A 25,000-nucleotide genomic window follows, 5' to 3' on the forward strand; every position below is an offset into this window, starting at 1 on the left:
CTTTGACCTGTCCGTCTCCTCTCCACCTATCTTCTCCTTTATCCATCTTCTATCCGCCTCCCCCCTCTCTCTATATATTTCAGAATTCCCTTCCCCTCCCCTATTACTGAAGAAGGGTCCAGACCCGAAACGTCAGCTTTCCTGCTCCTCTGATGCTGCTTGGCCTGCTGTGTTCATCCAGCTGTACACCTTGTTATCTCAGATTCTCCAACATCGGCAGTTTCCACTATCTATGAAGAAATGTTGTTCACAATTAGATAGTAAATGATAACACACTCATTTTAAGGAAATGTGTTTTAAAAGGAAAAGATTGCACTCTTATGTCCAAATAAGTCTCTTTCACAACTTTTCTACACTGTTGTACAATTTAAATTGCTCTATTGCATTTAATCTTTGTTTTAAAACAGAGGTTTACTTTTAAGTAAGAGTTAAAACATTGTAACATGTTTTGTTAATACCTTTGGGGAAGATTTTTCTGCATCGTCATATCCTAGTGACATTGTAAACAACTGGAAAATTTCCTCTTGATTACTTTTTTTCTGTAAATGAAAATGGAATCTTTTAGAATGTCTGTATAATTTGATTAGAAAGAAGAACTGAAAATGTCACTGTTTCCAATGCTGCAAACATAATCTCCATTTCATTACAAAAAGTTGCATATTCTTCAAAATAATTTCTCCGCTAAAACGACTTCATCTGAAGTTTAAGGTGATGTTTTATTGGCTATCATACAAATAAGGTACAATGTGGAGATATGATGGTGTGGAAATGTTAGTAACATGAATTTAAGCTTTTTCAGATTATAATTCAAAACTACATGCTTTCACATAAAGCATTGTGTCTCCTTACAAATATAGGAGGAAGACTTCCCACCACGAGATGACTTCAATGATGCTGACCAACTGAGAGTAGGCAATGATGGCATCTTCATGTTAGCATTTTTCAGTAAGTCTACATCAATTTCTTGTGGTTTGGTGTTTTATTCAATTAAAACGTTAGAATGATGTCATACTCATTCAGCAGTTTGAGCTCTCTAGAATGCATATAAATTGTAAGTACGATTTCTCGTTTGAAGTTTTGCGTAATCAATGAATAGATTGAGTGGGTGAAAGGATTTCATAGGACTCTGCAATAAGGTGAATAAACAGTGGCTTAGAACTTAAAATAATACTTACAACACTGTTTTGTAGGCTTTGCTTATCATATTTGCTTGTAGCATAGAGACTTTTTTTTTATTCTCTAGTGGAATATAAGCATTGCTGGCTGGGGAGTTGCCATCTTGAACCCTCCATCTATGTACCATAGACAGATCCACAACGCTATTAGGTACTGTTTCCAGGATTTTGACCGAGAGACTGTGAAGGAACAGTGATACATTTCCAAGTCAGGATGATGAGTGGCTTGGAAGGGAACTTGCAGATGGTGGTGTTCCCAAGTATCTGCTGCCCTTGTCCTTCTAGATGGAAATGATATGGGTTTGGAAGGTATTGTCGAAGGACCTAACACTAACATTGAATAATGGACTGGATCAGTTTGTGACAAAGTTAAGCACTAAAGAATTTCTACCAGTTTTCCATCATAATTACTGATAATGGACTGAATTGCTCCTTTTTAATACTTCCTCCTTCAATGTGCATGTTGGGATTTGCGTTTGCAACAGTGTACAAGTAATGTGCAGTTTGACTATCTAATGTAAAAGACTTGATTTTTGGCCCATTAATAACATCTGAATGACTGGCTTTTTCTTCTTTGCTGTTTGCTTTTAATTAACCATTTCTATTTAAACAGATTCAATAAATAAGTTTAGTAATTTTGTGATTATTACATCTAAATCTTTTCTTTTGCTCTTTTTGAATATTTCCAGTGAGCGTAAAACATGGTAATGTCTTGGACACAAGACAATTTTTCTGTCCAACTTCTACAATAAACCGCTCCTCATATCTATTGCTCTGATTCTGGAACAACTAACCTTGAATTACCATTAATAGAAAAGGCTAATTCAATTTAATTGAAAAAATATTTGTTTGGTAATCTGTATTATGAATTTATTTTTTTCCTTGACATCTTTTCAAACAGTGTTACTTAGCCCATGAACACTATACATCACAGAACTTTGTTGATTCCAAATTCTCTACTGCTGTGAACTTTTCTGAATCTGTATTGGCCAAATCTTAAAGAACTGACTTAAGTTCCCTTCCATTTTTTCCCCTTGGGTGAATTTGCAAAGCAGGTAATTTCTTCTGATATCTCAGCTTTCACAGTTCACAAATCACTCCCATTGTTTCTCCTGATTCCTTCTAATGAAAGTGCATTTCCTTTTGTAATATAACCCAAAACTGAACACAGTACGCTAAATGCACTGCATAGGGCCTAGTACACGTTCAAGTCAGTCTTTAATAGTATGATTATGTGCCCTTAATTTCTCTCTCCTGCTGAATTAATAAGTTTAACAGTCTATACATCAACCACTCCCCAACAATTCTCTTTCCACTGTGCTCTGAGAAATATGTTGGTGCTTAATGTATACTCCATCTTTCTCTTCCACAATTTCCATTTACATGTTACTCGTTAAATGCCTTGGAACACTTTAAAACAAATAGAATGCTGACCGTCAGAAAGACTGATTGAAAGTTTGGACAAAATGAATAAGTTCTGAGAAGTAGCAAAGCAGGAAGATTTAGAGAAGGAAGTACTGCAGAACAGGACTCCAATAGGCGAAAGCTGTGCCACCAGCAATAGGGATTGAGTTTGCAAAGGAGGTCAACGTTTAAAAATGAAGGGGACAGAAGGAAGTTGCAGAGACAGGGTACAGCAAGAAATTGAAGACGGGTGTGAGCGTTTTAAATTTAATGCAATCAAGAACAGGTTTGCAAAATGGAAATAGTTGGGGAAATAAGACTTGGTGTGGAGCAAGAAGTTTGCAAACTTTGGAACCTGTGGAATAATAATAATAAGCATTGGAATAATAATGTCCTCAGGTGGCAATGGTATGGATGAGGGGCTGAGGTAGGATGGAAATGGACGGTGATGCACTAATGCAAATAAATGATCTGTTTAATAAGATGGGTTTTATTTAATCTTTTGACTCTACATTTGTCAGAGCTAAATTCCATGTGATATTTTTTCTGTTCCACTAATGTAACTTTTCATCCTTTTATTGCAAATTGGTTAGCTGTCCAGTTTAGTGTCATGTGCAAATTTGGCCCTTTTATTATTAACTTGTATTTGTAAAGCACCTTTCATGTAAAGAAACATATAGGGTCTCTTATACTAGGTGTAATGCAATTCACAACCAAATCAGGAATATAAATATCAGGAGGGTTGATTCAAATTTTGAATCTGGAGACTGTAGAAGTGGAGACATTTAAAAAGGCTATAGGAGAGAAGGGGCTTGAATCAGAAGGAGGTCACAAAGAGAGCGGTGTCAAAGGAACAGTATTTGAAGGGGAATTATGGCTAAAGACTACAGAAACTGAGTTGTGCAATCCAATTGAATCTATAGACGAGGCAAGCATTTTGAATTGGAATGTGTCAGCAACGCCGGTTAGCCAAGACAGACTGTGGATTCCTAGGATGGGTAGTTTGTTCTATGATGAGATATTGTGTAGAATGGGCCTGGAGTTTAGAAGCATGAGAGGTGAACTGATATAGGATATGTAAAATTTGGAGAGGACTTGTGGCGTTGGTGCTAACAGGCTGTTTTCCCCAGTTTGAGAGTCAAGAATTAGAAATATAGCCCCCAAGAATTTGAGAGCAGTGTAATAGTGGTAATGTCTCTGAAATAGTTATCCAGAACCCCAAGCTAGAGACATTTGTTCAAATCCTATCATGGCAGGTGGTGAAATTCAAATTCAACAAAAATTCTGGAATAAAAAGTTAGTCAATTGGTGACCATAGAATGTTTGGTGTTCTGTACTCCAGATAGAATTTGAGTATTTTCAAAGGCTGAGAGTGACAGATTTTGGACTCTTTAAGAATATTGAAAAAAATTGGAGGTGAGGTTCAAGATCAGTCATGATGTTACTGAATATACCTATAGGCTTGACAAGCATAAGAGCTAAAGTCAAATAAAGGACAACAGATGTCCTTGCCTAAATAAATTCTATTTTAAAAATTGACTCTGATAAACAATGAATTAAACATTCAAATTTGTACTGTCAAATTTTGCAGTTACATTCCATCCCCTTGTAACTGTAACTTGAAGTGCTTGGTGTTTTTGGACAAATCATGCCATCTTGTGGAATTTTGAAGAATTGCTGTGCAGGTCTTAGAATGCATTACACCTAGCAAATACTTGGTGAAATGCTGTTTTACTTTGTTTTCTGAGGAATATTACGTTAGATACAACTTTTACGACTTTTTTTCCCTCCATTCAGGTAGAATTCAAACAAGTAGTAACTTGGTTAAGTTTAATATCGTGCTGGATGTCATGTTTAGCAACGCTCATGCTCTAAGCTTCTGCTGCTCTGCTGGCAAGTGATAAAGCTGAGGAACTGCACAGTCAGAACAATCACTTCTTCAACTTTTTAGAAAGATCTCTGATTTGAGCATTACAATTTCTTGTCTAATGTGGCTATGCCCTACCAGATATGTTTTTAAGAGGAAGATTGCGGATCCTTAAGTGAGGCTTTTGGCTTTGCATTTGACAGGACGGTAGTATTGTGTTCTGTTATTTTAATAAACAGGGGGAAATTCTTTCATGCCATCGGTACACCTGGTAGCTGACATATTATTGCCTAGTTCAGAGGGTATCTCTCTCACAACAGCTCCTAAAGAGGCTGCATAAAATTACTGTACCCAATATGGACTGCGTTGAAAACAGGCCCGTGTGTATCCGGACATCACCACTCCACAAAGGTATATATTGGAAATCTGGATGGACTGTCCTTTCACTAGACATGAAAGCTTCTGTACTCATAGTTTTCTTCATCTGAATCAGGATATTACCAAAGTCCTACCAAGAACAAAAGAAAGATATTAAAGGAACCACTCAGTTTACTGTGATGGTTGGCGATCTTGCCTTCTGTCTCTCAGATTTATTTTGCTTCAGAATCTTCACATAAAATTGAAGTTTGACTCATGACATTACAATGTAGGAGCAAGCCATTGACCCATTCTATGCATAATATACGTGATGTCAGTTTGCTTCTTTTTCTTTACCTACCCTCACATTGTTTCATATTTTCAGAAAGCTAATTATTTTAGATGATTCCATTTCAGTCTCAATATCACAGTCCTCCAGCCAAGCTGTATTCTATTTTGTGAATAATAATTCTGCCCTCCATTCCTTCATGTAGTGTGAATCATGAGTTAATACCTCTGTACTAATTTTGACAGATTTTTCAAAGTTTTGATTGTGATTGATGTGTTGAGTATTTAACATCAAACATCTTACTGATGTGCATGTCATGTTGCATTTTTACAAGCACATTGACCTCATATACTGTAATACAAATACCCTTTATCTCTTGCTTTGTTCAGACTGTCTAGAAGTGAAGCTCAAATCTACCTATGCCATTCAAATGCTTGTGTAACCCTTTTTCTGTCAGCCTGACGCCATTTGAATCTCATCACTAATTCCTTCATTTTCTGCCTCTCTTCTCCATTCTTGTTTCCTTTTTCTTTCAACCTTCACTTAAATATCTTTCTATAGTTGCACTTCTTGCCGTGAAATTTCTTGTTTTTTTTTAAATTGGGTCTCTCTCATTGCTTAGCTCCCTCCTCACCCCTTCTAATTTGCCCCACCCTACCCTACTTATTGTCCTACCCTGGAGCCACTGCAGTGGGTTTCTTACATCCCTGTTTGGGTTTCTTGCACCTCTATTACAGTTGTGCCCCCTGGTAAAAATCTGGAATGTGTCTGTGGTCTGTTTTTCTAATAGGGGAGAATGTCATGGTATATGACACATTCCAATAGCAAACATTCAGAGGGAAGGTCCTTGGTTACGATGCCTGAGGCTCAATGTTGTTTAAAAGGCAGAGAAAGCAAGTAAGATCACATCAGATGCCAAGTCTACCTCTGGGAATAGTTGGTTATTGTCCCTCAGAAAATAGCTGATGTAAAACCGAAAAATTGTAGACCTCTCAGTTTGCTTTTTCCCTACCCCTGTTACTCATTCTATACTTTTGTTTACACACTTGCTCCTCCTTCACAGTCACTTCTCTTTCTCACACCTCTCTGCCTGCCCCATGTTGTTTCACTGTTTTTCGACCTTCATAATTTGTTTCCTTACCCATTCTCATTCTTTAGTTTTTAATTTTTTTCCACACTGTTCCTACTTGCTTTCAGCTCCTTGACCGTAGCATTTTAAATTCTGAGGCAGAAGCCAAATGGAGGAAGATACTATGTATATGTGCATGTCACTCAAATGACTGAGAGTTGGCAGTGCTATCAAAATATATTTTCAAATTCCTATTACCGCTATGGTAAATCAACCATTTCTGACAACAGATCTTTCTAGAAGGGAATACTTCTCATTGCTATTACTGTGTGATTGTCTGTGCCTCTGTGGTTGAATGATATTGGGGCAAAAAGAATGTAAGCTTTTCATGCACCAGGTTTCACAAAAGTGCTTTTCAGCCAATGAATTTGAGTTCCTGCTGTAATTTAGCAAACTCGGAGCCAGTTTGAATTCTTCAAGGTCCTGCACTGGGTTGTCAGTTTTGATGTTTGTGCCTGAGTCCTGTGATACTTCAATTTAGAAACCTGTGACTCTGAGGCAAGAGTGCTACCAACCTGGTGATATCTGGCATAAATAGGAATTAAATTCAGCCTTTGGCAAGGAATTGAACATCTCTGTTATACAGTTTCTCTCAGGAAAGGAGAGTGAAAAGGTTTGTTATTGGAAAGATGTGATCATTGTGGAGGTCCTATGTAATGAGTGAGAGAATTTATTAATACAACAGTTACCTTGTCATGAAGGAATACAGGCTGTGAAGTAACAGCAGCAGATTTTAGCAAAGGTCCACTACTACTTCCAATCCTTGAACAAAGTAACAGATAAAATGTCAAATGGCAAGCAGGAAAACTAATATGGACTATTTAACTGAGGAATGTGTTAGATAGACCATCATTTATATTCTTGCCATTTATAGACCTTACTGTACTAATAGTGCAGCAGGTCCAGTTTTTTTTTAACTTTATTATACTGCTACCTACTTAATCTTTAACAGCATCAGTATCTACTGTAAAGGTTCACTCCAAAGTTTACTTATGCACAGCCAAGCACACAATGTGTCACCCCTTGAATTTTTTTATGTGTGTGACCAGGGATATACCGATTATCTTGTGACAAGGGCTGCTTGACACCCTCTGCTTAGTGAGAATGTTACCCATTATTGATCTCATAAGTTGCTTTACTGTCTTGTTTCTTGCCTTGGCCTTAATACTCACTTTTAACAAATCTGAGTCCATGTTGGACTGCCAAACCACTGCACCATGCGTATTGTGAAGTGAATTGCCTTGAATCCTGCAGCACGTACTTGTAGAGAATATTCCTTCACAATGTGATGAGCAGTCTAATCTGGGTGACCGTTGTCACATGCTCAGCTGTCCTTATGAGTTGCAGTTGTGAAGAGGGTGTGATATCCTTTAATAGAGAGTGTTGATTCTGTTCTTCACTTTTTGATGGAGGTTGTAGCCTAGATGTGCTAATGTTTGATCATGCAACAGATCTTTGACACTTTTTATGTCAGACCAGAATTGCACCATTTGTCATTTTCTGTTAAAATCTGTATCACTAAAAGAATTCTCAGGGCTCAAAAAATGTGTATGATTTGAGTTTTACTTTCAGTTTATTTCCTTCCTTCTTTCTTAGGATGTGCACATCACCGGCTGGGCCAGCATTTATTGCGCATCCCTAATTTCCCCTTGAAGTTGTTCGTGAGCTCCCTCTTGAGCCACTGTGGTAAATGTGGTTTAACACACTCCTGGTGCTGGTAGGAAGAGAATTCCAGGATTTTCAACCCAGTGACAGTGATTAGAGGTATAGTTCCAAATCAGAATTGGCTTGAGGGAAATTTCTAGGTGATGGTGTTGCCATGTATCTGCTGCCCCTGTCCTTATAGGTGGTAGAGGTTGTGGGTTTAGAAGCTACTGTTGAAGGATCCTTGGTGAGATGCTGCAGTGCATCTGGTAGGTGGCACATACTGCTGCCACTGTCAGTTGGTGGAAGGAGTAAATGTTTAAAGTTTAATGTTGTAAGGCAGTGTTTCCCAAACCTTTTCCAATTATGACTACAATTCAAGGCTTGAAAATTGTTGTGACCCCTTATTATGAACTGCAGTGGGTGGATGGAGGGGGCCTATGTAAACCTGGGCCAGTGGGATGATGGCCAGAGCTCCATGGGTGGCCATTGATGCCTCTGAACACACAACCCCAGAACTCCAGCTTGCAACCCTACTTCGATTACTTGGGAGCCTTATTCCAAGGTTCAAAATAATGTTTAATTTAAAAGTAACATCATAAGAAAACAGTTGTGTTTAGTGATTATTTTGTTCATTTATCTTTTGAAATTCAGGAAATTTATCAGTCGTTTTAAGAACTTATTAGTATTGGTAAAGTTTACTGATCATAATAAAGCTTAGTGGGAGTAGCATGGTTTATTAACTAAGTTATAATTAAGTAAAAACCAAAGTAATTATCTCATAATAAAGATGGCAGGAAAGGTGATTTGCTGTAACTGCAGGATATGAGAATTCCTGGATACCAGTGTGATCCAGGGCACGCACATCTGCAGCTTTATGCGTTCCAAATTTGACCTGGAGACCAAGTTATTCTCACTGACCTATCATGGAAGTAAAAGTTACCAGGACACATTGGTTGCAATGGTGTGGCTGCCTTGTGGTATGATCAGCTGAAATTTTTCTGTGGTTAGGGACAGAGTGTATGACTGTAGGTGAAGCATATAACATGACCCAGAATGTAGAATTGGAGGAGCCTGTGTCTTTTTAATTTTTTAACAGATTCAAGGTTCTTGCAGCCCTGACGGATAAAAGCAGTGGTTGCAGGGTGATGCATGAATTGATCATGGTACCGCAGTACAGGAAGTCACTCAAGAGGAGACAATTAATCTAAAAGCTATGGTAAAAGGGAATAGCATTGTCGAGGAGATAGAAATAGTTCTTTTGCAGCTGAAGAATGCGGTCCTAGACGACCGTGTGGTCTATCCAGTGCCAAGGTTTGGGACGAGTGTTCTGGGCTGAAGAGAAATTATAGTGGAAGAGGAGAATCCAGTGGTCAAAGTGTAACAGGAAGAGACAAAAGTGTGAACCTAAGGGTATACCAGCAGATAAAATCTGAGGTTCAAAAAGTTAAAAGACAGAACTAAAGACTGTGTATCTGAATGAACATGGCATTCATAATAAAACAGATTATTTGCACTGTAAATCAGTATTAACTGTATATGATCTGATTGCCATTAGAGACATAGCCTCAAGATAACAAAGTCTGGGTTCTGAATATTGAAGTGTTGCAGAAGGAATGGTAGAGGAATAGGTCTGTTAATTGAGGATGACATTAGTGCAACAGAGAGAGAGAGAAAGATGAGAAGTAGTGGAGGTAAGAAATCACTTGGGGGAGTTCTTCTTAAACTATCTAACATTAACTACACCATAGGATGGTTGTACATAATAAAATAATGGGGCCTCATGAGAAAGGTACATAATAATCATGGGTGATTTTAACCTGCATGTATATTGATCTAGTCAGATTGCCAAAGTTATCCTGGATGATGAGTCATAGTATGTTTTCAGGACCCATTTTTTTCAAGAGCATATTATGTAGAACAAACAAGAAAGCAAACTATACTAGATCTGGTACTGTGCAATAGAGACGGGATTAATTCATGACCCCGTTAAAAATGGTGTCCGTAGGTAACAGTGACCTTAATATGATGAAAATTCACATTCAGTTTTGGGGGTTTAGTGAGGTGGGAAAGGTGAATATAAAGCTACTGTTTTAAACTTAAATAGGGGCAATGATGTGGACATGAAGACAGGGCTATCTAAAGTAAGCTGGGAAATTAGTTTAAGGTACTTGGAGCCCCAGATGTTTCCATCGTATAATCAATGATTTGGGGAGGGGACCAAATGTAATTTTCCAAATTTGCAGATGATACAAACCTAAGTAGTAATGTGTGTTGTGAGGATGATATTGTGTGTTTTTCAGGAGTTTTTGGGCAGGCTTAGTGATTAGGCAGGTGTATGGCGGATGGAATATAACGCGGAAACATGTGAGGTTATCTATTTGGCCAGAAGAACAGACGTGCGGAGTATTTCTTAAATCCTGAGAGGTTGGAAAGTGTAGATGTGCAAAGGGACTTGGGTATTTTTGTCAATAAGGCTAACTTTTAGGAAAGCTAATTGAATGCCTTTATTTCAAGAACTTTTGTGTACAGGAGTCATGAAATTTTGCTTCAATTGATTAGAAGCATGGTTAGCCCACACTAGTAGTAATGTTTGCCATTTTGGTCTCCTTATCTCAGAGTATATTATTGCCATAGAGGGAGTACAACAAATGTTTACCAGACTTATTACTGGGTTGACGGGACTGTCCTATGAAGAGAGTTTGGGCAAACTGGGCCTGTACTCCCTAGAGTTTTAAGAACGACAGGCAATCTCATTGAAATCTACACACATTTAAAAGGATTGACGGGCTAGATGCACATACAATGTTTCCCCTGGTTGGGTAGTGTAGAGCCACAGGACACAAATTTTAATAAGGGAGATGCCAATTAAGAACTAGATGAGAATTATTTTACTTGGATGTAATGTCTTTGGAAATCTCTTCCCCAGAGGGCTGTGGAATCTCAGTTTTTGAATATATGTAGAGGTTGATAAATATTTTAAATACTTCTCTGAGGGTTGCGGGTCTTTAGACCTCCCTTCCGAAAAAGTGGTGGAAGCAGAGTCATTGAATATTTTTAGGTGGATTGATTCTTGTTAAGCAGGGGATGAAATCTTATCAGAAACACACAGGAATTTGGAGTTGGGAGTCACAAACAGATCATGATCTTATTGAATGGCAGGCAGGCTTAAGGGGCCAAATGGCCTGCCTCTGTTCCTAATTCAGTAGTTCAAATACTTGTGTATTTGTATGTTCATAATTGGAAAAGCTACATTCTGGTGAGAAAGAAGGACTTAAAGGGAACGATGATCCTTCTCTGGTTATCTAAGAAATTTGAAGATAGCAGCAGATTGTAAGAAAAATACGTATTTCCTCAGTAATGAGGGACAGGTCAGAAAATTCAGCAGAATATACAGAGCAATAAATAATGACTAAAAGGTTACTCAGAGGGAGAAATTAGAGTAGGAGAGAAAACCAGCTTAAAATATAACAAGATAGGAAGAGTTTCTGCAGGTACTTTAGAAAGGAAAAGAGTGGGTAAAGTGAGCATTGGTATTGATATTGGCGGAGTTTTACATGGTTAATGTCATTGAATGTTAAGGAGACATGATTAAACTTCTCTTGTTGAACATGGCCATTGCCTGGCGTTTGCTGAAAATGTCATTTATCAGTCCAATCCTGAGGTCTTAAATATCTTCATGGATTGGCAATGCAGTCAGATGTTTTCACCATTTTTACTTTCAGGAGCACATCAAGGGGCCAACTATTAGACAGGACGAAGTTATTGTACACTGTTAATTCTTTTGTACCTCTGATTATTTGAATTCATGCAATGAAGACATTTTCCAACCATCCTTTGGGGTTGCTGTCAATCCACAATTGATCCTCAGCTGGTCTTTCTGCCGCCCTTTTCAAATGTTTCCAGTATGTGAAGCTGCAGTGTTTGGTGACTCCAAGTTGCTTGGAGTATGGTTCATTCCTGCTTGGTTTTCTGCAAAAAGACCTGGATATTGCTGCCAATGGAAAGTAATGGTTGTTGTCTCATTTCTGTTTGGGCAGAGATACCAGTAATTGAAATATTGCTTCATCACTTTTAAGTCACTGGACAAGATGCTGCTGAGATCCACCATGTTGATTACCTTGACAGCAAGGGTCAAATTATCTGCAAAGGCATCCCTCTTATAAGTGGTGTGAGGCACGTTCCTCACGTGGATGTTTAAAAGATTGCATTTAAAACAATATTTTGGGGAAATCAATCATTGATAATCCTTGTTATGTCTCCAATTACTAAGCATCGAAGAAAGGACGTGCATTATTGCCTGGCATTAGTAGCTTTCAACAGAAGACCGTGCTGTCTCGTTTTGTCACTTATTGATGAAAGGTTGATGAATGCAGCAGCAGTCTGATCATTTGTTAGTAACAAATATCAATGTAGATGGTAAATGGTCAACTTTGTCAACACAGCTCCTACCAAGTTTGAAACTAGTTTAATCCTTAGAGAGGTTGGGCTCCACCTCAGGGAGTCTGGCCAAGAGGAGAGACAAACGATCTGTAAGAAGTAAATAGAAATGTGGTCAATAACTGGCTGCATCTGCTGCAGGTTTCCCTGGCTTGAGGATGGCAATGACTTTACCCTCCCTCCAGATTGATGGAATGGTGGCAGTTGCTTGGATGTTAACAAAGCACGAACCAATCACCTCCATTTGGTCTCACGTTCTTCAGGACTTTAAGATAGATGTCAATGATTCCTGGTGCTTTTCTTGCAAAGGCAGAAACTGTAAAACAGTGGAAAAAATTGAAAGATGTACAGAGCAAGTGGAAACAAATTCAAATATGAAATGATAGACGCAAGATTCAGAAAAATAATGGATAAGAATTAGAAACAGAAAATTATAAACAGAACAATGTGAAAGAGGAATATCCTTAAACATTACTATGGTGCCATATATTTACTGTGAAAATTAATATGGTACTTTTGGGTTCATTGTAGAATGGCAAAGACAGTTTATATTAAATTAAAAGTAAATTAATTGATAATAAATGCTAATTCTTGCATTTTCCAACCTGGTTTTCTATTAAACCTGTAGTTTACTGATATCAGTCAAGCATTAGTACTACAAATGTTCTACTTTTAAAAATAGATACTTCCTAATCACACTATTCGAGGATGTTACTACACACCTCTGGAGCAGATGAGACTTGAACTTGAGCCTCCTGGCTGAGAGGTCGGAACACTACCACTGCAGCACAAGAAGCCTTCTGCTTTTTTATAAAATGTCATTATCCAGCATGGTGATAATCAATTGTCACTTAACTTCATGGAATAGCGTTGCTGAATTAGATCAGTGACTTGCCAGTGTGGACAATGAGAGAGATCTGGAAACAGGCCTGATGTGAACACGAGCACAGATCCTCAAAGTGAAATAGAATTGAAGCTGTGTGCCTATTTTTGAAGAATAGGTGTCCTCAGCAAAAAGAAAAGGCTTAACTAATTCATTTAGCATGAAAGAATGTTACATTTCAGAAGGTATTTGGGCAGGGTTTGTACTTGTGCCAAAATATTGAAGACTTACAAGTATTTATTTTGTTTCTCCAGTGGCATTCCTGTTTAATTGGATTGGCTTTTGTTTGTCATTCTGCCTCACCAATACCATAGCAGGCCGTTATGGTGCAATTTGTGGGTTTGGATTGTCTCTGATAAAATGGATCCTGATTGTACGGGTAAGAGGAATTAGATTATTTTGTTTCATGTGTGTATATAAGATCAATACTGCTGTTACAAAATTTTGGTCTTTTTAAAAAAAAAGTTGTGCCTGGAAAAATAATTTGAAGCAGTTTACCTTGCCATCCGTCTACCTGTTTGATGAACCTTTCAATAGTTTTTTTTTCATTTCCTACTGTGTGTTTTCTTTAGTTTAATGCTGATCACACAGCTCTTCCCTTTATAACTTGCTCTGAAATGGTGTTCAATCTGAATATTTCTGTCCAACTGAGGGTTAAGTTCTGTGTTTTTGGTCAGCACTCCAGGTTATGAAAATGACACTTCAATTTTAGGATAAGGTGAGAGTGACTGCTTGACACGAAGGCAGCAATAGACTAATTGTGCTTTGATGGAGTCCTAATAGCATTGAAGTCAATGGGAAACAAGTGGGAGGTGAAATCTCTCCACTGTCTAGGGTCATACTTGCCGTAAAAGAAGATGCTTGTGATTTCTGAGAGCCATTCATCTGAGCTCAAAAACATTAATGCATGGGTTTGTTAGGGTGGTGTTCTATGCGCAAATATTTTCCAGTGTTTAGTAGCACAGAACTGGTGTATTGCTGAAATAATATATGTTTCATCTTACATTCGTCAGGACAATTCACTACAAATAGTACAATTAACAGAAAATAACGTTTATACTATATGAAAGGAAGGTGCTGATAGAGCAATTAATGCAGTGCTTAATACACAAAGCCCTCTTTGTAGAAAGAAAGAACATGTACACACACTGCACCTGTTTCAACTCAACAGAATGGGTGACAACCATTCTCTGGTTTATTTTTCAAGGCAGAATCAACCTGCCTTGTTTAGAATGGTCAGTTGTCGTGGAATGGAGCCTTCTCCATGGCAATCTACCAATCAGAGACGGTTGGCAAACAATTATCATTATGCCCTCATGGAGTATAAATGTTTTCTGTTTAATTTGGCATTTTTTATGATTTGTCCTCAATGAGTGCTTCAATAAAATTTTTTGTGCATTTTTAACTACGTTATCAATGACCTTCTCTCCATTAGGAAGTCAGGTTGTTTGCTGATTGCATAGTATTTTGTATCATTTGATCTCCTGAAATACTGAAGCAGTCCATGCCTGAGTGCAATGGACTGGAAGAGTATACAGCTACGGGCTGATAAGTGGCAAGTAATACTCGTGCCAGACAATTCTTCAACAAAAGAGAATCTAATTTTCTTCCTTTGACGTTCTGTGACACCATTGCTGAAAAGCCCACCATCAGCATCGCTGGGGTTACTGTTGAGTAGAAATTGACTGCACCAACCATATACTTACTTTGGCTACATGAGTGAAACGCAAGTTGTGAAGTCTGCAGTGAACAATTCACTTTCTGACTCTCGAAGTCTAACCTCCCATCTACCTGGCACAGATTAGGACCATGGTGGAACACTTTCCACTTGCCTGGATGATTATGGCTCCCACACCAATCAAGAAGCTCATCCACATCAAAGATGAAAAAGTCTGTTTGTTGGCACCCATCCACCACTAGTAAACAGTGGCTACAATGTGTATCATCTATGAAAACAGCTTGCCAAGACTCAATCAACACCACCTTCCACACTTTCAACTTATGCTACCAAGAAGAACAAGGGCAGCAGAAATGCAGGAACATCACTGGCTGCAGGATCCGTTCCAGGATATGTCAAATTCCTGGAACCTCCTCTCTAACAACACTGGGTGTACCTCCACCGCTGGGACTGCAACAGTTCAAAATGGCAACTCACCACCACTTGCTCAAGGATAGGTAGGAATGGGCAATATGTCTAAGACAGTGATATAATATTTCCATGAATGTATTTTAAAAAATCACACACATCTGGTCTTGGAACTATTATCACTGTCTGTTTGGTATCACTGGGTCAATGTCTTGCCAAACAGAACTGGTGGAGTACCTGTGCTCAGTGGACTGTGTCAGTTCAAGAGGGTGACTGCCACCTTCCCAATGGCAGTTTGGGATGGGCAGTAAATGCTGACCTTGCTTGCAATGCCATGAACAGACAAAAAAAAAGTCAAGGTTTATGTGATCCAATGTGAAAAATTGTAGTCATAATTTCCAAATAATGTCAGAGATTGTGGAAAGAATGATGAAAGGTTGAGCATGTGACAAAAACCGTGATTTTTTTCCCTTATTCATTCACGGGATGAGGGCATTGCTGCTAGGCAGTATTTATTGCCCATCCCTAATTACCCAGAGGGCAGTTCAGAGTCAACCACATTGCTTGTAGGTCTGGAGTCACATGTAGGCCAGACCAGGTAAGGATGGCAGTTTCCTTCCCTAAAGGACATCAGCGAACCAGATGGGTTTTTCCGACAATCGACAATGGATTCATGGTCATCATTAGATTCCTAACTCCAGATATTTTATTCAATTCAATTTCCAGCATCTGCCACAGCGGGATTTGATCCCAGGTCCTAGAACGTTGTCTGGGTCTCCGGATTGACAGTCCAGTGATAAGACCACTAGGCCATTGTCTCCCCAGTTGATGAAATCAAACTTAGTTGTGGATCAGTACAAATAGCTGCAAAAGGAACAGGACCCTGTTTTCATGGTCACCACTGTCCAGGAGTAGTGATACTGCAAAGTAAGCAGCTGTCGAATTCTGGCAGTAAATGCCATAATTTTCAGAAGGCCAAGATCTGATGACAGCAGTTACAGAATTCCAGCAATGGATGGCAGTGTTGTGGAAGGTATAAAAATTTTTGATGTCAAGTCAAAATGTATCTTTTAGGAATTGCTGAGGGTTTTATTAATGACTATGGAGATTGAAATTTCTGAATGTAATGTAAGTTACAGTTAGTAAATTTACTTACATTTTACAAAGTATCTCTGTGATTGGAGAAGAAGAACCCTGTAGTTCAGGGAAGCCCAAAGATTTACGTTTACGAACATGTATAATCAGGATTAAAATATATTATAATTTGAGTACACCACAGTTATAAAGTGGATTAATACTCATCTCACTGAAGTAGGTGCTAGCAATAAAATTAACAATTCAAAAGTAGTGATAAAAGTTTTTTTTTACAATTACAGTATTTTTACAAATTTCATTGAAGTAACATTTTAGAGCCAAAGGAAGTTGTCAGGTTTTCATGGTTTGTTGAAGACATATTCTAAATTTCAGTCATCATCTACTCAAATAACAGGGGTATATACAGAACTGAATATTTTATTGCTCCATCAAATATCAAAAAAAGGCTTGTCTTGCTGTTTTGATTGTGTTGCAGCATTTTTGTTTATACCAATCTTTTTCTTCCAATCTTGTGATATGGATAAAACCTCTGTCACAGTTTGATACACCTGAATGTCTTGCTGGCTTATTTCACAGGGTTAAGTCTCAACCATGTTGCTGCAGTTCTGGCCTTGCTAAGTAAAGATTTCCTTCCTTAAGTCATTTTATTGATTAATCTTTCTTTTTATATTAATCTGATAACTTTGTCATTTTTACAGATACCGGCCTTTTACTTGCAGGTATTTTTTTAGTACTAAATTCAGTGCACATTCTGATGTGGTGAGTTTTAACCTGTTACTCTCTAGATTTTTTGTGCAGTCCCAGATTATTCATACAGTAATATTATTACTTTACAGTTATTTCTTGTTAACTCAAGTAGGTGCTTCGTAGTAAGTTTCCTAACTGTATCAACGATGTTGGTACTGTTTTGGGTATATACATGTGTGAGCAGTTTCTTCTCACATATATGGTGACTGTTTTGCATGTATCTGCCTTTGTTTGCCATCAGCTACATGTTTCTGCTGGTGTTGAACTAACATTGGATTACATTCTGAAGGAATAATGTGAAGGGTAGTTACCCTTTTATTCTAGTATTGATATCGTTTCCACATCAGGGGTGAAAAATAATTGTTTCTTTTGATGGCTCCTCTTGAGATTTTCTCAAAGCTATGTTTTGATTTAAGGAGAATTCCTCTGTCATTCTTACTAACTCATAAATGATAACATCACGTAGTAATAATATTGTACTTGTTTTGACATGTTGGGTATTTATAAACTCTTAGAAGCAGAATTTGAAAATTCACTGATATCTCAATAACGAGCACTCTTCTGTTAAACTGAAGAGTACAACACAGAGAAAATATTGATGTCCTAGACACGACAGCATTGAAGTTGACACAAGGAAACAGGCAGATTCAACAACAAGTCAAAGGGCAAAAGATCCAGCCAAGGGGTAAAGGTCCCCTAGCAATTCCTTCACTACCACCACTCACTTTCCTAACTGCTCATTTTTTCCTTCAGTCGCTAGTGAACCTATCAGCAGCAGCAACTACATAAGGAACAGTCTGCAATTGGAGGAGCAACTTCCCACAAATTCAGTTCATTCTGTAAGTGGGTGATTTTCTCTGACTGATACCTGGAATTTTCTCAAGCATTTTTGAGGGATTCCATTCACATTTCCCTTTCTGCTGCTCATCATACAGGCTTTTGTTGCCCATTTATTTAGGTACTGACATGTTGAGGTGTAATTGCATGGGTCTCTGCTGTTTAGTTCAAGTAACTATTCACCATATCAAAGTCTCGATAATAAGTGTTAGCAAGACTGTTACATTATGGAGAGCATTACAGTCAAATCTGAATTTTCTCAGACAACAATTTAAGTCAATATAAGTCATTGGATCATGGCCAGGAATGGGGAACTAATTATAATGTCTCAATTGCTGACCCAATTGAAATCAACTCACTTAACACACACCATGCATTGAACCTGAGATCTCTGATATGTATAGCTTGTTGCAACTCTCACAGACCTTGGCACATGCTGAGTATATTTCTACTTTTTCTCACTTTCTGATTTTATAGCTTGTTTTGCTATCATTTGACACTTGGGGCATTCTCACCACCCCCAGATGATGCCTGTTTAAGTACACAAATTAACATGCTGTCTGTATAGTAACCAATGCAGTGTTCTGCTCAACACCAATCATCAAGTTGACCAGTTTGCCTATCTTCTAGTGCTAATGAAAGGCTAACATTGTTGAAAAATGGATTATATCCTCTGCTGTGGCAGACTCATGGTTATCCGAAATGCACATTTTACTGCAGGTTCACAAAGATCGCAGCACGTACTTCGTTTAGTTTCCAGATCTGTTTTAAAATGTATCCCAAGCAGATGGTGGTAGCTCCACAAAACATTAGGAAGGATATCCTCAATGTGACCACAGAACTTTGTCTCCACAGGAACAATGTGATAGTCAGTTCTTCTAATGCACTCATGGACCATATGCTTCAGTACATTGATGAGAATTCAGTCCCTAAGTCTCTGGATTACCAGTCGAGTGGTAGTAACATTATGACATCATGTGTTCTGGTCTAACACCCACCCAACAAAGCACACCTGTTTGAACTTTAAAATTGTATTTTATATCTTCAGGAAGTTCCACCCACGTGTTGAAGTGTGAATACGAGACAACTGTCGCTTATCAGCTCTGTTTAGTACCTTTGCGAAGTATCCGTGAACCTTACAATATAGAACTAAGTTGTTTCTGCGTTGGTTTTCATCTCTGGTTCATCAGTTGTTTCTTTTGTACAAAGCTTATTATTAAATATCTGCAGTGTCTTGTTACCTGGAGACTAAAATCCATTCTTCAGTCTCTCACTTCCTGAAGGACATTTGAAAATTAAATCCTGAAAGGCCTCTTTTGGACTCTAATTAGAACCCCATATCTGTCCATTGTGAATTTGAAGCTGCCTCTGTTCAGCTTCATTTTACCCACATGAATTCAAATGTTTGTGTCATGGATACCAGAATAATGAAATTGAAGTATCAGTTGTCAAAAATTGCGACTTTACATCTTCACCTGACACTAGAGTTTTCCCTTGTGTTTTTGTCAGTTCATAAAGAGTGCAGTGCACACAAAGAAATTTGAGATTTGGATGTTTATTGAAATAACCCACTACAAATTGACTTACCCTCTTGTCTCATCTAGAATGCTGTGTTTATTTCTGGTCCCATCATATAGTGGAAGAAGTGATGTTATTGTGTTGCTTAATTTGCAACATCACTGAATGGGAAAAATTTAATAGACCAGCTGGCTGGTTTCTGTTTGTGTTTATTATGTTTGTACCTAGTGTGCCTGCTGTTTTTGACAAGTTTCCCTCTTCTATGTGCTTAGTAGGATTCATAGGATGCTGAGTTAAGATTCTCTGCCTTGAAGAGATGTCATCCTTTGAGGAGACGTCTAGTACACTACATTCTAAATCATCCAATCTCTTGTTCCATTATCTGGTATAATAAAGGTTAAACTGATTCTTGTTTTGATACATCTGGAGGCCTTGCACATCAACTCCATGTGAAATGATAGCGATTAATATCTGATAAGGCTCAAAGAGACAAGCCTTTATATCTTTATTTTTCTGTAATTTTGTGGACTGAAACTGAAAAAAAACACTGTTTTAAAAGCCAAGGACAGTGGAAGGAATTGCTGCACTTTTTTAAAAGCAAGCTATCAATGCTTATTGTAAGTGCTGTTTATACTGTTGCTTGTTGCAACAGTGAAGGCAGGTTATGGAAAGGACTAGCACCAAGGGTGTATGTACAAAGTGGATTTCAGCCTGAGGGAAAAAAGCTGAACAGTCTTCGTAATGATGACAAGGTCATTCAGTTTGCCAAAAACAGGTAACTGAACAACTTGTGGTTGTGAGCGAGATAACCAGAAGCCTTCAGAGAAGTGGTCTCTCTGTCTGTTTATCTCTCTTGGTCTTTCTGTCTCTCTCTCACTGTGAAATTTTTTTCAAGTACCTAAAGCTTTAAGACAGTTAGTTTATTTTTGTTGCCCCATTGGTGTAAGCTGTGGCTTTTAAACAATAATCAGAGACTTTATAAGTTGTGAACCAGTCATTCTGTACCTCCTGCAAGCAAGAAAATGTCTGGAGAAGAGAGATTGAAAGTAGCGAGTACACACAATCTAAAAGGATCATCTCAGTGAACCTTGCGGACAGAAACCATTGAGTGGCCTTCCCAGTTTTTCACTCCACCCTTAACACAGTTTGTTTTGTGTCTGTTTACATGAATGTTTGGGGGAATTTTATAAAGCCGTTAAAGTTCTAAATAGTAGAATTATATATTGACGGTCTAGAACTGTTTACCTGGAGCTAGAATCTATTTAGTTGTAATAAAAAGTAATTCTTGTTAAGTACTGAAACCTAGTACATTCTTTCTCTCAACCTGAGTCTAAAAAGAAAGGTAAATTGAGGAATTTTCCTTACTTTCATGATATTTTTAACGTCTGATGACACTAGGAATAGAGGGCCTGTTTTCTCATGCACCTCCCCAGTGAGGCGTGACAGAAGAAGGTTGTTCATTTTTGTGATGTTTTTAGAATGTACTACAAACTCCATTGAAACTCAGTTGTTATTGAAATGTTTGGATGATAAAGATATATTGCACTTTTGTTTCATAGATTGCTTCTAGGGAAACAGCTTAAAGTACATGACAGCTATTACTTAAGGGGACTTACTCAGTTTCATTGGAAAAATGAAATGTCAAGATACTTGCTTGTTTTAAGATGCATGGCAGAACAGAAAATAATTTCCAGTGTTGTCAGTAAAATCTTGGGTTAGACTTTATGGATCACACTTGGTTTGTTTGTTCAGTTTCACAAGTGGCTACAGTTGCCTTAGTTCTGTATTTTTTTTTTCATTTAATGATACTTTAATGTTATGGTACTCCAGTAGCAGCTTTTGGTACATAATAAAATGTAATATTACTATAAGGAGTCTGACGAACTCCTGTGGTTGCATTTAAATAAAGTGGTTGTATAGGAAATTTAGGAGTAAAATAATTTGAAGATCCTTAGCAGAAAATGTAAATGAATGCATAATAAAAATGTGAATTACATTTGGGTCAAAATTTTGGTTTGTTTGGGGAATATGGGTACTCTTCACGTACTGAAATGAATCTGATTCGTGGGCACACATTGTGTCTTAAATCTTGGTCAACACCATTTAAGTAAAGGCTGAACAAGAAGGATCTTTTACCTGTGCTTGAAGTAGGCATTTGTTCTATGAAAATAAGGGCTTTAAGAATATTCTTAGTCTCTGCAGCAACCTTGAATTACTCTGAGATCATGAGTGTCAGTGCTGATCCACCTGCACAAAATCAATACTAAGCACTACTTTGAAGATGAATGGAAAGTACTTAACACAATCTCAGTACTCCTGGGCCTGAGATCTCTGACCTCACTTCTGCCTCCGAAAATTCTCTCTCACTTCCAGCCTTGAACCAATCTCTTAGACCCACTCCTTCTCCACACTTTGGAAGGCTGAAAACTTCCTAACTCATCTGTCTCTGCAAACCTGATTACAATAACTAATTCAGACATTTTCTATCCTCTTATCCAATCCCTCATTGAATCTCTGCCACAGACTTGGAGACACATCCTTTCCTCCTACTGAACCCCAAAATACTGCTGAATCATTTAAATGGCAGTTGGATGACTTTCCCATCTGGTTTTGTAAAACAGCACCATTTACATCTTGGTGAACAGCGAGGATTTTCAGAACTCCACATTTGAGTGCAGGTGTTTAACAGTTTGCCAGGAAGGATTCCTGCAATAGATGCACCCGTTTTTCTGAACCTTTATCTTGTAGATCTGCAATACGGTATCTGATTAACATGTTTCCTTTTGAATATTGATGCTTATGGTCTGGTTCCTAGGAAGGCACAGTATCTGTTCTCTTCCGTTACAGACCTATGCTCAAATGGCCTTTCAGGGTTCCTCATTTCGTGAAGAGTCAAATCATCACAGCACAGCCATTAACAAGAAGAATTGAAATTCTGTCTTCAAGTTCATTTTAGCCATGTTGAAATCTGCTGGGAGTTGAATCCTGGAGTGTCTAGTTTGAAAAGTAAGACTTTATTGAGTTTGAGGCCTTTATGGCACTGGTATCCCTTGCTGTTTGTCAGCAGGGAGCTTGAGGTCAAACGCTGTTCTTTCAGGAGGTTTTTGTAACATCCCACCCTGACACCAGTATACTAATATGGATATGGTGTTAATACCAAGAACAGTAGAATGCTGTATTCTTGTTTTAAAGATTTGATTTTGTTTCTGGCTGTCCAGTTATGTTATGCAGGTAGTAACAATAAGGTAAAGCAAGAAAGCTGACTGGCTATCATTTCAATAACAAAAGGAGTTACAGATTATAGCAAAACATTTGTACATCCTCTTCATGGATCTGTGATCTTATGGCACCGATCATTTCTGTGGATGAAATCATTGGAGCTGAAGGCAACACATCTGTAATGTTGGCTGCATGCAGCGACACCAGGAAACACTGGTGCACATTAACCAAATTTTATTTGAATGCATTGTTTCTATATTTTTACTGGGGGACGTTTGTTGCTAGTCATCTCTTGTTTAAACAACATGGGAAAGGTACTGGCAAAGTAACATTAACTATAAAATATTATATTTTAATGGGGGGAATATAAATTATTAAATCTCTATTGGAGAACCTTAGGATTGTGTTTTAACTAGCTGCCATTTACAGATTCATGGTATTAGTTTTGTATCACACTTGCGTGTAATGCTCCAAGTTTGTCCACAGTAATGAAATCCTCCTTCAAGCGATTGCGTTTTCTTTTCATGCTAACTGCACTTTGAAAGCCCTAGAATTGCAATATCTTTTCTTAAGATAACAAAAAGTGCTTTTCTTTTCCTTTCTCAAATGATGCTATGTGAAAACTGAGAAAGCTTGGTCCTACCATGCAACATGCCACCAAATGACTTAATTTTAACTTTTTCAACATTTTCAGTACTGTGTCCATTTTAAGCATTATACCAGAACTTATTACAAAAAGTGGAAAGCAAATCCTCAGTGTTGTCTGTGTGAATATTTTGTAACCTATTTTTCTCTTTCAGTTTTCTGATTATTTCAACGGTCATTTCAACGGTCAGTATTGGCTCTGGTGGATATTCCTTGTTCTCGGTAAGCTACTTTTTTTCAATAATCAATTTGCTTTTAACTGAGGAAATTGTTTGTTGAAAGAATATATACACCTTCCATAATGCAAATGATATTATTTTATAATCTGCTCCCTTTCTTTTCAAGTAATATTTCATTTGGCACAAATACATAAGTTGAAAATGTCTTACTTTTTTTTAGGTTATTTAGATCTGAATCTTTACAAGTGTCGGAATTATTTTTTGAGGACAAAGTCTGATATCATGTGTTATGCTGGAAGTATTTATGCTTGAACATTGTTCGAAGTTTTGTTTAGTCTCTCCCCATCATCCACAAAAGAGAATTGGTTGAGCTTTGTTATGCACATGAACACAGTATTATTATCTAAGCATTTCAGAATGGTTTGCAAATAATTCATTAAAACTGAGTATTTAATTACAATTATTTTAAATGTGCCTGTTTCATGAGCCTGAATTCTAGAATGGTAGTTTTCCATCTTGAAGTCTCAAGTTCTAATTTGAGCTACTACAGACAGTTCAAACTTCCTTGTGTTCATTGATGTTTATCTGTCCTTGTTTGAAATTCTAGAAGAAGCCTTATGTGTCAGAAGTGTATAGTATTTTTAGAAAGGTTGGGAGGAGAAGTTTTAAGGATCTTTTTAAACATGCCAATTGATGTATTTTCCTATTTTATGGCCATATAGACTTTTCTCAAGCAGTGCAGTTATGAAAATATGCTGTAATTGTAGCATGTTTATCTACAAGGGTTTTAATGCTGTTTACAAAGTTGGAAATTGATCAAGTGATTCTGTAAGATTGTTTGGAAATAGATGAAAATAGAACAAGATCTTCCATTTTGTGAATAACGGAACACAAGTTAAATCTCAAACAATATGTGCGGTTAATATTAATCAGAATCCATTTATAGTTGTATAATGTTTCGAAAATTATTTTGTTCTTCAACATTGGTGACAGAATAGATGGAGAATATATCTTCAGTGCAGTTTGTGCTTTTGAGGAGAAATTTAAACTTATTACATGCAACCTGCTGGAGGCTTATTGTGTTGGTCTCTAAACAGAAAAGGAAGTACTCTTTAGCATGCTTGGATTGTGGTTCCTATTATACATGGTTTGGTATTATTTTCTGTCCCTGGGGTTCAAAGTGTTTTTAAAAATAAGCTTCAAATCCCAGGCAAAAGGAGATACACTCCTTTGAGCTTTTCCCTGTATAGTGTTCATCTAAATTTTCTGTTGCAGTTCCAATTAAATGCTATGTTTTTCTGAATGAAAGTAATTTTTGGGTGATTTATATATGCTAAATGAGAATTATAGAGCAGACAAAATAATGATTTTGCAAGTTAAGAAACTATTATATGGCCTCCCAAATTTTGAGATGTATTTATTTTAAACCTTTTTTTGTGCATTTATTCTTCTGTTGATGTGTAGCAAGCACATAAAAAAAAATTTT

General features: G+C 37.5%; 1 protein-coding gene across 1 annotated transcript in view; it reads left to right on the forward strand.

Moving 5' to 3' along the window:
• Positions 1-23,598, forward strand: part of LOC125483383 (NEDD4 family-interacting protein 2-like) — a 24,226-nt gene extending 628 nt beyond the window's left edge. Inside the window, exons 2-4 of the mRNA XM_048598402.1 lie at positions 858-945; positions 13,443-13,567; positions 23,491-23,598. Coding sequence (XP_048454359.1) covers positions 858-945; positions 13,443-13,567; positions 23,491-23,598 — 321 coding nt within the window. The remainder of the gene's footprint in view (positions 1-857; positions 946-13,442; positions 13,568-23,490) is intronic.
• The last annotated feature ends 1,402 nt before the right edge of the window (positions 23,599-25,000 follow it).

The sequence above is a fragment of the Rhincodon typus genome, chromosome 6 (genome assembly GCF_021869965.1).
Source record: "Rhincodon typus isolate 14 chromosome 6, sRhiTyp1.1, whole genome shotgun sequence".
NCBI lineage: Eukaryota > Metazoa > Chordata > Chondrichthyes > Orectolobiformes > Rhincodontidae > Rhincodon > Rhincodon typus.